Genomic DNA, 13,412 nt, shown 5'->3' with positions numbered 1-13,412 from the left:
TGATGGAATCATCACTAGACATAACAGTCCAAAAATACAAAAATTATATATATATATATATATATATATATATATATATATATATATATATATATATATAATGTGTGTGTGTGTTATTATAGGTGGGTTTTTAGCAATGGAGACTATTGCCTACCAATGTGAGAATTCTAGGCAGGTCACACAGCATATAGGGAAGGATGTAACATCTAATGTAAATGGGTGACTACTGGGAGAGCCAACTGAAGCCAGACAGAGCGGAGCCAGGCCCCAGTGTGGTGCACTATGTGTGAATACAGGGACACAATCTCTTTTCTTTAAGGTAATTGATGACAATTAGGTGGTACTGATCTCCGCTTTGATGTCTGTTTACATAAGCAGTGCCTTTCTCTAGGGGTGGGTATAAAAGGGCTGAGCTTGCTCCACATTGTAGTCATTTCAAGATCTCCTCAGCTAACAGAGCACAAGGACCCACAGAGGAGATGGCTAAGTCTTTTGCTTCAGTAGAATGGCTTTCCCAAAGCAGCTGCAAGGAGGACAACAAGAACACCAGCTTGACCTTAATGGATCCTCAAACTACTTTTGATACTTGGAGCCCAGTAATGCGATCTATTCCAAGAATTGCCCATGTGGCTCCATATCCAGGATCTCAGAGTTTGGCATATTCAGGGAATAACCATACATCATCCTACCTATGGGACAGTGATCGCTCTACTCCTTCCAGTGACTATGAGACTTCATCCTACCCATTGGATAACCAAAGAGTATCTCCCTTCAGTGAGAGGCATATGGAGGCATCTTGTAGCCCAGTTTACAATGGAAAGTACAATGGACCAGAGAATTTTACCAGCACCAGCCCGGATTCCAACATTTCTCCAGACCTTCCTTCATCCGACCAAGAGCCATACGAAAATCAAGGAGAACAAACAAGCTTCAATGAGGACTTTGCCCATTCTGGTAAGTTCATGAGCACATACCACAACCTACCAGAACATTTTGCCTCTTACAATGCATCTGTAGTTTAAGCTTAGTACCTACCATGCTTAGATATTGTTTATTAGACCAGTTTTTACATATTTTTCTCCTGTTTATGAACTGTATGTATTAATTCTATTTCCTTTTCTTATTACAATAGGCTGCAGTTCTAGCACTGAATCCGGCTATGACAGTGAAACCAGTCGCTCTAGCACTACAACCCCAGTAAGTGGTGGGGCAGAGGAGTCTAGTGACACATCTGATGAAGAGGGCAAAGTAGGCCGAAGACTGAGAACAGCCTTTACCACTGAGCAGATAACCACCCTGGAGAACACCTTCCAAAAACACAGATACTTGGGGGCCTCCGAGAGACGAAAACTTGCCGCTAAGCTCAATTTATCTGAAGTCCAGGTATGTACTCTTCTACTTATAAGAAAATATAAGTCCTTGGCCCCCTTGTTATGATTCTATATGTCCTATAGTATCCTACCATTTTTCTAGAGTCCCACGTCTTCTCTAGTCTTGGCATCTCTCGAAAACATGAAAGTAATGTGATTTTCCTCTTTATTTCTTCCAGATTAAAACTTGGTTCCAGAACAGAAGGATGAAACACAAGCGTGAAATACAGGAAGGAAGACAAATGCAATTTCATCCCGCTCAGTTCTACAACATGTACGGCTATTCGTCATCCTACCAGTACAACCATGTTCAGAACCCCTTGGTGGACCCCATGTCTTACAACTACCCCAGCCCACCTGCTGCTTATGATTCTTTTAGCCCACCCCCAGTACAAGTGATGTACCTACCCCAGCAGTCATTCATGCCCCCTATTGTCCACCATGAAGACCAGCAGTTTGTGAGATATTAACACAACAAAGGGCCGTATTCCCAGGACTGAGCTAGGACTTGTAAGAAAGAAGCTCCCATTTACCTTCCTATTGTAAAGGAAGACAAAATATTTGCACTAAATCTTCTCAGCAGGATATCGATGGATATGTAATATATTATTGTAAAAGGAGAAAACTTTTATGGAAAACTTTATTCATATTGAATATTGAGTAGATAAAATATTTTTATATCTTGTTTACATTATATTTTATGGCGTTCATCTAATAATTAAAGTGTAAGTTAATATTATTGATAAATGGTGTAATAAAACTATTTAAATATTTCTGGTTTACTATTGTTCTGTTGTTACAGTTAAAGTGGCTGATAATTGTTCTCTATTATCATTAGAGACACCAAATAAAGCCCTTATGAATATCACTTGCCCTCTGTTAGCACAGTATAAAAATAGTTTCTTTTAATATTTCTTAACTTTTTAATGCAATTTATAATTAAAACATTTTAAAACAACAATAATAATAATTTATTATTATTATTATTATTACTATTTAAATTTGATAAAATAATTATTTTGAATTGCATTAAAAAAATATATATTAAAAGAACATTTTTAGGCTATGTTTACACTACGTATATTTTTGTATAACTACGGCCGTTGTTGCAGATTGCAACAACGGCCGTGATTTATACGAAAATATACGTAACATTGCTGCCTATAGAATCCCACATAGTATACGCTATGTCTGGGATCCCTTGCGGCGCCGCAAATAACTGACATGTCAGTTTTCTTTGTCGCTATTTATTGAATAACGGCCGCAGAAAACCCTGTCAGTGCACACTATGGAGCGAGCGGCTTCGGCTGCATGCTCCATAGTGTGCTGTGAGGAGTTCTGATGCAGGCACGCACGGATGCGCCTACATCAGAACTCTGCGGCTGCAAAGATCATCCGGCCAGTACTGCATTACCGGCTGGGATGATCTTTTCAGAGACCGGCCGTTCCATGACCCGTTCAATTGTTCGTTCAAGCTGCACTGATAAAATAAAAGCTGAGCTCTGATTACTTCTTAGGGGCAAAAAAGCCAGATTTTCTTGTATGCATTCTATAAAAAAATTAATAATGTTCAATGCACATACATATCAATGTAGTTAGCTTTGATTGATCAGTCCAATACATGTAGAATTAGTTTTAAAGGGGGTATTCCCATCTGAGGAAGTTATCCCCTATCCACTGCACAGGGGATCTTGAGAATGGGGACTGCAGTCTCTTGTTAGAATGGAGCTGTGGGTCAGGCTTCTGTGCAACTGCACCATTCATTCTCTGAAGGAGCTGGTAGAAACAGCTGAATAGACTAAACTAGCCACACTGAGCTTGTGTATAGTCGCAGATGATTTGCTAAATTCCTTTGAATATGTCAAACAATGGATTTTCCAGCCACAATTGACCTAAAAAATCCAGTATGGCTGATCACAACTAAACTACCATTCAAATTTAATTCATAACAAAGTAAGCACTTAGGAACTAAAACATAGCTTTTAATCAAGATAAGAATAAAAAAGAAAAGTATATATAGCTCAAATATATAGAATCACCAATCTGAATCAAAATCACCGCACTTAGGAAAATAACAGTGTGAATGAATAGACAACGGAACGTATTAAAAGGGAAACACACAAGAGGACAAGGTGCACTCTGTCCACTCCTAGATTGTGATACTTTCCCTACCTTTTGGGGTGACCCACCTCCTTAAAAGGGTGGCCCCAACCACGATGACGTTCCCTTCCCTCCTCTAAGTGCAGGACAAGACACAAACAAACACAAAATGTGAATCACACAAAATGGGGTACCACACCAAACCAATATACAAAAAAGAATCCAACGCGTTTCACCTGTACAAATAATAACAGGATCATCAGGGATATAGTGGTGTACAACAAACAATAACAACAAAAGAAAATGTAGTGCAATAGATATACAGCGCAAAACCACCTGCACCACCTCCGGTGGATTGCTGGATAATGCTGAGGAGTAACTCAGTGACACATGTGTGTCTCAGAATACACATGGGATGATGCCAGTACTAGTAATCAGGACAATAGAAATCCTAAGTATTACAGCAAGTGAATACCACCAATAGGACTCTTGGGAGTCAGTACCCAAATGCCAGGATATAGCAGAAAATGAATGTGACAGGCATGCTAAGATACAGTATACTGTTTGCAATTAGCCCAGTCAGGCAGCTGATAGCTGCATCCTACTATCACTGGATTATTAAATGCTCAATAGCACAAAAGCACAAAGTATACATGTGTCTGAAAACCAGCAATACTTATCAATAGCGTCCCGATGGTGGAACAGGCATCCTGTTGCAGATGTCCAGTGTACTCCTAAGGTGGTAGGTGCCAGGATGTAATGCCCTAGGGGCATTACATCCTGGCACCTACCACCTTAGGAGTACACTGGACATCTGCAACAGGATGCCTGTTCCACCATCGGGACGCTATTGATAAGTATTGCTGGTTTTCAGACACATGTATACTTTGTGCTTTTGTGCTATTGAGCATTTAATAATCCAGTGATAGTAGGATGCAGCTATCAGCTGCCTGACTGGGCTAATTGCAAACAGTATACTGTATCTTAGCATGCCTGTCACATTCATTTTCTGCTATATCCTGGCATTTGGGTACTGACTCCCAAGAGTCCTATTGGTGGTATTCACTTGCTGTAATACTTAGGATTTCTATTGTCCTGATTACTAGTACTGGCATCATCCCATGTGTATTCTGAGACACACATGTGTCACTGAGTTACTCCTCAGCATTATCCAGCAATCCACCGGAGGTGGTGCAGGTGGTTTTGCGCTGTATATCTATTGCACTACATTTTCTTTTGTTGTTATTGTTTGTTGTACACCACTATATCCCTGATGATCCTGTTATTATTTGTACAGGTGAAACGCGTTGGATTCTTTTTTGTATATTGGTTTGGTGTGGTACCCCATTTTGTGTGATTCACATTTTGTGTTTGTTTGTGTCTTGTCCTGCACTTAGAGGAGGGAAGGGAACGTCATCGTGGTTGGGGCCACCCTTTTAAGGAGGTGGGTCACCCCAAAAGGTAGGGAAAGTATCACAATCTAGGAGTGGACAGAGTGCACCTTGTCCTCTTGTGTGTTTCCCTTTTAATACGTTCCGTTGTCTATTCATTCACACTGTTATTTTCCTAAGTGCGGTGATTTTGATTCAGATTGGTGATTCTATATATTTGAGCTATATATACTTTTCTTTTTTATTCTTATCTTGATTAAAAGCTATGTTTTAGTTCCTAAGTGCTTACTTTGTTATGAATTAAATTTGTTGCTTTATAGTAGCACAGGAGTGTGTATATCGGCGTGGAGGACGTTACCCCCTCCTATATCTAATTGGGTTTTCTGTGGAATTCGCGTAAACTACCATTCAAGCATATTTTAGGGAACATGGTTGCCAAAATATGCAACTTTGCACAACCATTATCTTAACGGTATAGCCACTTTATGCCTACTCCCCGATTCTAGTCTATCATTGTTGGCCTTAATGGTAAGATTTTATTTTAAATTTTTTGCTAAAGTTACAGTGTTTACAGAGGTTGCAGAGTATATACAGTAGTTTATACCTGTAACCACCTCTATAATATACAGCATATACATTACATTGGGCTCAATATTTGTCTAAAAATACAGACTTTTTATATTGCGTTTACTGAGGCCAATTATATTTCTGGCGACCTTTTGTCCCCGGCAGGACTCGAAACTTCCTTAGACTTAAAGGCGTTATCCAGCGAAAATCTATTTCAAATCAATTGGTGTCAGAAAGTTATATAGATTTGTAACAAATTAACAAATCTCAAGTCTTCCCATACTTATTAGCTGCTGTATGTCATGCAGGAAATGTTTTCTTTTCAGTCTGACACAGTGCTCTCTGGCCGAGACAGGAACTCTCAAGAGCAGGAGAGTTTTTCTATGGGAATCCCTGTCAAATTCAAAATAAAACTTTTCATGCATAACATACATCAAGTACTGGAAGACTTGAGATTTCTTAATAGAAGTAAATTACAAATTTATATAACTTTCTGACACCAGTTGATATGAAAGAAAAAAAATTTCGCTGGACAACCCAGCCAAATATCCATTATGTCTCCTGATCCCCACATTTATGCTTAGCTTGGTTGAGCGTTAATAATTGCTAAATGAAGAGAAGCGTTTAATAGCTAGTCAATTCCACCAGAATGTGTATGGCCAGCTTTAAAGTCTTAAAGTCGTTATCCAGCGCTACAAAAACATGGCCACTTTGCCCCCTCTCTTGGCTCCATTTACTTCAATGGAACTGAGTTTGAAACCCCACCCAATCTGGATACGAGAGGAGGAAAAGTGGCCATGTTTTTGTAGCGCTGGATAACCCCTTTAAGGGATTGTCCAGCACTAGAATTTTGGGCTCAAGTTGGCCTCAACAAATGGGCTTCTCACCTGCCCAATCCGGTGTCATAGCTCTTATGATTGTGACCTCTTCCCTTCTATAAACGCTTTCTGGTTTATATTTTGACACAAGGAAATTGCTGCTCAGCCAATCAGAGGTTGAGGTGCCTTACTACTGTGGGTAGGTATTAGCTAAGCCGCCATTCCCTGTGTGCACAGGGGATCGATGATCAGTGGAGACCAGGGATTGGGGGAGGTAAGTTCTCTCTAAGCCCTTTAAAGCTGTTTTTACCAGACTACTCCTTTAAGACTTAGGGCCCTATTCCACCGGACGATTATCGTTCAGATTATCGTTAAATCGTTCGAATTTAAACGATAATCGTTCAGTTGAAATGCAGTTAACAATTAACGACCAAACGAGAAATCGTTGATCGCTTTATAAGACCTGGACCTATTTTTATCGTTGCTCGTTCGCAAATCGTTCGAAGACATCGTTTGGTCGTTCGCAGTAGATACGAACACAATAGTAAAGATATAGTGAAGAAAAAACAATCGCAAATACTATCATAAGTAACGATTATTGTTCCATGGAAATGAGTGAACGTTTTCAGGTCTTTCGCAATAGCGGTCGTTTAAAATCGCTAATCGTTAACGATTATGCGAATGATAATCGTCCGGTGGAATAGGGCCCTTAAAGGGGTGCTCCAGCGTGGGGGCACTTTTTTGGGGGGGACCGGGGAGGAGGTGGCTGAAATAAAAGACGTTCACTTACCTCCCTGATTCCAGCGACGGGTCCCGCATCACGGCATCCGGTCCCCAGTTCCCGGCCACTTCAGGGTGTCTGACTCAGTGAAGGAGGCGGGATCCGTGTGAAGTCCGCTCGGATCCCGCCTCCTTCACTGAGTGGCTGAGCGGCCCTGAGACGTAGCGTCTCGGGTGGCGTCAGACACCCGGAAGCGGCCGGGGACCGGAGCGCCGTGATGCGGGACCCGCCGCTGGAACCGGGGAGGTAAGTGAACGTCTTTTATTTCAAACTGAGTATGCAAAAGGTAACAGCACAACAGCCAAAAGGGCAAAAAAGATAATAAAAATTAGAGTAGTGCACGCCTCACCAGATTGAACTCAAAAAATCCGGACTCCAAGCAATATAGTAAACGGAGACAGCACTTAGGTGAAGGTGAAAAAAATCGTGGCTTTAGTCACACCCCTGCGACGTTTCGGCTATATACACTAGCCTTTCTCAAGCCTGCTTGAGAAAGGCTAGTGTATATAGCCGAAACGTCGCAGGGGTGTGAATAAAGCCACGATTTTTTTCACCTTCACCTAAGTGCTGTCTCCGTTTACTATATTACGTCTTTTATTTCAGCCACCTCCTCCCCGGTCCCCCCGCCGGAGCACCTCTTTAAGGGCCTTTTACACAGCCATTTAGCCTAGAGCATTGCTAGAAACCCTCCTTCAGCCAATAATCAGTCTGTGTTAAAGTGACACAGATCAGCAGAGGACCTAATAAAAGTCCAATTCCCAGCAGATCTTGTTTTTAGAGCAGGTTTCAAAATGTATTGTTATAGGCTGCACATCTATGTGCGGCCGATAATGATAAAGAGAATCTGACAGCACAGATATACATATATTTGTGCTGTCGGTTTCCAGATTACAAGCAGTGTATACTTACATCAGCGCTGCTTGTGATCTGGCACCCGGCTCTTCGGTCTTCTGGCCACTGCTGTGTCTTTAATGGCTTCTGCCTCCTCCAGAACAATTGACAGCCGGAGTAGATGGAGTCGGAAAAGACAGGATTGCCGGTAAAGCAGGATGCGACAAACAGCACAGAAGGTAAGTATACACTGCTGCTTGTGACCTGGAAACTGACAGCATGGATATATACATATCTGTTCTGTTTCCATGGCTGCACAAACAATGCAGGGATCATTCATGCAGCCAGCTGCTTGATTTGTAGTGCCATGTAAAGGCACGGCAAACGAGTGCCAATCCTGCTGAGCATCGCTTGTTTGCGGCCACCAGTGGCTGACAACTCTTTTAATTTAAAGGGACATATACAGACATGGGGGGAGATTTATCAAACATGGTGTAAAGTGAAATTGGCTCAGTTGCCCCTAGCAACCAATCAGATTTTACTTTTCATTCCTCACAGACTCTTTGGAAAATGAAAGGTGAAAGCTGATTGGTTGCTAGGGGCAACTGAGCCAGTTGTATTGCCATATACAATCATGATGGGGGGTTTAGAGGAATTCACCTATGCTTTTTACTATAGGAGCACTGTGTATGATACAGGTGCAAATGGTTGCAGATCTCCGGATCTCATATGAGTGCTATTTCCCCTTCAAACAGGTGCTGAGGGGGTGACAGGAGTCAGACCCCCACCAATCCTGTATTGATGGCCTATACTGAGGATCAGTTTTATAAGGCTGGAAGAAAACATTGTCCTCAATACACATCTCTTACTGTCGAAAAAAAGCATCAAACGTTAAAGTTTTATCCCCTAAATAGAAGACATCACAGGAAAATCTGCTGCCCCCATGTATATAAGATTTATACAGCTGCATTCAATGTAACAGAGAAGAACAATCATAGAGAATAGATTTAGGCTATGTTCACACAGTGTATTCTTTTTTTGACAAAAATGGACATTGTTGCCAATTATAACAATGACAGTTCTTGTCAAAAAAGAATACACACAATGTATTGCACAAAATATGCATTGCGCTGAAATCAATGGAATCCCGGCAAGAGTGTATACACATAATATACGCTCCGACCGGGATCTCTAGTGGTCGCAAGAAAAACTGACATGTCAGTTTTGAGCGGCCGCACAGACCTGTCAGTTTACACAATGGAAAGTGTGGCTCCTGCTGCACTTTCCATTGTGTGCAATGGTGAATTGGAATGTGTGCGCCCACATCCCAATTCAACATAAATGAAGTTCATCCGGCTGGTACTGCTGTACCGGCCGGGATGATCTTAACTTGTACTGGCCAGTCTGTGACCCAGCCGGTGTCTTATGCTGTGTGAACCCGACCTTATAGTGATAGTGAAATCTAGCATCTTATGATAGCTTCCATTCATGTCTATTAGGAAATTATTAGTACAGTGTTAGGCCCACAATAATAACCTCAATGGCTAATCCTTTTATTTATCGATCATATCCAATAAAGTGCCCCAAATGGGAGAAGCTGTAGTGACGCACATGTACAGGTCCAAAATCCATTGCAATCCAGGATATGCCAGCGGCGCTGTCCTCGCAGCAGAGGAGATGTCATTGAGATTCACATCAGATTGTGGAAAAGGCCCTGCAGACAGACTGGAGCCATCGATTAGCACATCTGCAAACCAAAGTGTTACTTGTTAATCTAGTCACATCTCACACATCTAAGACATTAGATCTTATTGCCCCATATTATCTCTCCCTTTGATGGCCAATTAGATGGCAAACAGTCCTGAAGACAGATAGCATTTACATCTCAGGCTGTTTGCGCCTCTGCTGTAGACATGGGGACTTGTTTGAGGCTCAGTGAAGGACTAGCCTTGGAGACAAGGGTGGGAGGTGAACATCAGACCATTGAGTATGGTGACTCTATCAGCACTCTTATCAATTCAGGTAATGACTTCAGCCTTTGCAATTGTGAATCAAACAATGTTGGAGCCAATGACCTGCTGTGTCCTCACAGTCTTCAGAGAGGGTAGGAATCTACACATAAGACATGACAAGGCAGTGTGTCATTGCATGTTGGGGCATGTAGTTCCTCGAAAGCTATTGTATTTTAGGAGTGAAATGTTTATAGAGGGTTAAGGTACCTATGGACATTGAGGAGATTCCCATACACCTTCGATAGATGTCACACGAATGTCCATCATATACAAGATGAATGTTCAGCTGGGATGTATTCTGAACAGATGGCGGCGTATCTCAAAAACAGAAAAATACCTGATCCTTCTCCACACTTACATCACCTATTAAGAGAGAGTCCCAAAGCCCCTATAATGATGTGTATGGATGAGTGTTCAAACCATTTCTTCAGGCTTGATGGCCATCTTTGTTTTTTTTTGAGACACACCCAGCTGTGCAGTCTTGAGGATAATAGTGTTCCATTGAATTGGATATCTTCAGACGGTTACTATCTCCCCATACAAGCCAAACCAAAATCCACCATGCAAAACTCTACTTACACCTGAATAGACTATGCATAAGATATTTTATCAGTAAAGTGCATACCGAACACTATTTTTCCTTGGGTTGAGATACCAGATAACTCTGCTGGTAGCTTATATCAATGAAAGGATCTGGGAATTACATTGAATGTGTCTGATCCTTTTTTCCCCAAGATCATCTTGTAGGGAGGAGTTGGAAGCCCAACTAACCATAAGGTAGTCAACCAGTCAACCTGAAACCCACAAGTTGGGGGACTTTCCTCTAATAGGATTGGGGGTCAGCCATGATAAGGCCAGGATATGCGATTTTACCTACCTGCACCGTACCTATATGACTACACATATATATAGGCCTCTTGCTCAGAAGCTCCAGTACATTAGAGAGTCCCTGATAGGGTTAACTTATAGTTGGACCATTTCTTACCTTGGAAAACTTCTGATATGGACACTAGAAAGAATGTTTTCCCTCAGAGACATGTTTATCAGCGTTCAAGGCCGTTCTCAGAGGAAAGTTGACTGTCTGTTACAGTGGGAATAATGTGAAAGTATCATTGCACAGAATGTATTGTTCTAACCTTTTTGAATAATAATAATGAATACTAATATAGATGCCATTGCGCATGACTGAATATCTAAATCACTAGCACCGCCTCATCTATGTCTTATTAGCATTTGTTACCACCCTATATTTTATCTGTCTATAAAATGTGATGACCATAATAAAACTTGGGCCATTTTCTCCAGGCTTATAATCATGATACATTGTCTTATCTGTGTCCATGACGTATAAGTAACGAGCTGGTAATACTGCAGGATTCCAACTCTAGATATAATTTAAAAACCATCCTTCACCTGGGTTTTTGGCTTCTCTCCATAGAGAGAGGTCAACATATAAATTTAACCTTAACAGCCATTATCTGCAATTCCAAATCAATTCTGGATGATGGTAGTCTCCTCAATGGGTTGGATACCTTCTCATTATGAGCGAACCTCAAGCACGCTTCTATTCATCCATACCCGATCCTGCAGCATTTGCTTACTGGTGGCTGGAGAATTGGATGCAGCTCTAGGGAGTCTTAGGGTTGCATCTAACTTCTTCAACCACTGGTAATCAAACGCCCCACGCCCGACATTTGGGGTTCGCTTGTCTCTACTTTCGATGTTTGCTCTTCTCTACTTCTCATAAATACAATAAAAGATATAGTATATCTACCAATGCAAACCTCGATGAGTGATGCATTCATAAAAGACACCTGAGGGGGGAGAAACTTTAGGTCTATTGCTTCCTTAACACTACTAAGGTAAATGGTGAATGAAACCTTCTCACATCATAATGAACCTCGTAACCAGATGAGTGAAGGCATCAGAAGAACTTGTGATCTGTCCTTGTATAGCCTGAAATACTGGTGTCGCTAGATCATCTTCATGCCTACCATTTCCCATATGAACACCCCTTTTGTTGAGTTCTTTCGAATTTTTCTTTGAACTAAAAATAGTCTAGAGAAATGTAAACTATTCCCTTCTGATCTTCACTACGGCTCAATACAGGGGTTGTTGCTTCATAAATGATGTTCTAAAAAAGACAGCATTATACTATCCAGGGAACAATTGACTTGCGGCTATCGAGACATGTTGGTTGAGGCAAGGTTCACACTGCGTTTATAGCATCCGTTTAACTGATCCGTTTTTTGCAAAAAACGGATGCATTTGTGTGCATCCGTTTTTGATCTGTTTTTCCATTGACTTCCATTATAAAAATAAACGGATCAAAATGAATGCGTGTTTTTTGGCACACAATAAAGTACTGTTGAGACTACTTTTTTGACTGTTAAAAAAACCCGGATCCGTTAAACGGATTGCAAAAACGCAGTGTGAACCCACCCTAAGATGCAACTATCAAGTTTGTAGCCTTGTGTAGTCTTTAGATCAGGGATGGAGAACCTTCAGCCCTGTAAAACTACAATTCCATTCATGCCTGGACAGCCAAAGCTAAAACTTTGGCTGTCCATGCTTGATGGAAATGGTAGTTTTGCAACAGCCGGAGGGCCAAAGATTCACCATGCCTTATATTCTCTTTATTACGAGTAGATTGTTGATTAGACAACGGACTTAAAAAAATAAAAGCCCCCTTGGTCCCTTAACCCCAGTATCCAGTTGAAGAATTGGCCGCAAATTGAGATAACCAGATATTAATTTTAATGGGAGACGTCATTGCCTGTTAAAACGGAGCCAGTAGAGCGTAAATGGTTTAGCACTTCAAGAAGAAGAAAGCAGAGCTACAAGCAGTGATCAATTTCCTTATCAGTCATATTTAAATGGACGCTCCATTCACCACAGATAATTAGGTGCTATTCTAAATGACCCACTTAACTGCTGGGGCCCATTGTCTCCTCTCAGCCGGCATAGAAGACAATGAGAAGTCAAACAGGATGAGGTGAGAGTTTCCCATTAACAGACCCTTTGATCAATAGCCCAAATCCCTTTTTAGTTTATTGGGTGTGTCATAGATCTCTGATGTCCTGCGCTGTCCTGTATGGTTACTGGTTAAGTGGTGCCCTCCTCGACTTAACTGCTACCTTTATATTATCAAAAGACTGCATTATAAAAGATTATAGTGTTTGAGCTACTGGTCATGTGACAAACCCAAACTTACAAACAGCACGACGGCTGCTAATCGCTTGACTGTGTCTCTCGATGTTACATGGTTTGAATATGTTTATTTAATTATATGTAAATTAAATAACATTTAAATATTTACTAATTTAAGGGCATATATATATTTGCAATGTCAGGCCATGCTATGTATATATACATTATTATTGCTGCGTGTCCTAATGTGCCAGATGCCGTAATATTTCTTTAGCTGATATGAAGGTGAATCAAGTTAAATAAAAGAGAAGCCCCTGTGTAGGAAAGGCCTGACGCTCCGGCATCGATGGCTTTAATTTTTTTTTTTAAATCCAGCGATAAGTATAAAATCT

At 41.1% G+C, this 13,412-nt stretch overlaps 1 protein-coding gene across 1 annotated transcript; it reads left to right on the top strand.

Moving 5' to 3' along the window:
• Nucleotides 1-463: 463 nt before the first annotated feature.
• Nucleotides 464-1,956, top strand: LOC138798510 (homeobox protein vent1-like). The gene is made up of 3 exons (XM_069979006.1): nucleotides 464-954; nucleotides 1,133-1,383; nucleotides 1,550-1,956. Exons 1-3 carry the CDS (start codon nucleotides 480-482, stop codon nucleotides 1,838-1,840), a joined length of 1,017 nt encoding a protein of 338 aa, XP_069835107.1. The 5' UTR covers nucleotides 464-479; the 3' UTR covers nucleotides 1,841-1,956.
• Nucleotides 1,957-13,412: the final 11,456 nt, after the last annotated feature.

This window comes from Dendropsophus ebraccatus, chromosome 8, assembly GCF_027789765.1.
Source record: "Dendropsophus ebraccatus isolate aDenEbr1 chromosome 8, aDenEbr1.pat, whole genome shotgun sequence".
NCBI lineage: Eukaryota > Metazoa > Chordata > Amphibia > Anura > Hylidae > Dendropsophus > Dendropsophus ebraccatus.
This window is presented reverse-complemented; position numbering and strand designations above follow the sequence as displayed.

Bases quoted from the DNA above. Each gene is read 5' to 3' on its own strand.
- LOC138798510 (XM_069979006.1), top strand. From the start codon at position 480: ATGGCTAAGTCTTTTGCTTCAGTAGAATGGCTTTCCCAAAGCAGCTGC. The intron at 955-1,132 runs GTAAGTTCATGA...TTATTACAATAG, and splicing joins TGAGGACTTTGCCCATTCTG to GCTGCAGTTCTAGCACTGAA. The intron at 1,384-1,549 runs GTATGTACTCTT...TATTTCTTCCAG, and splicing joins TCAATTTATCTGAAGTCCAG to ATTAAAACTTGGTTCCAGAA.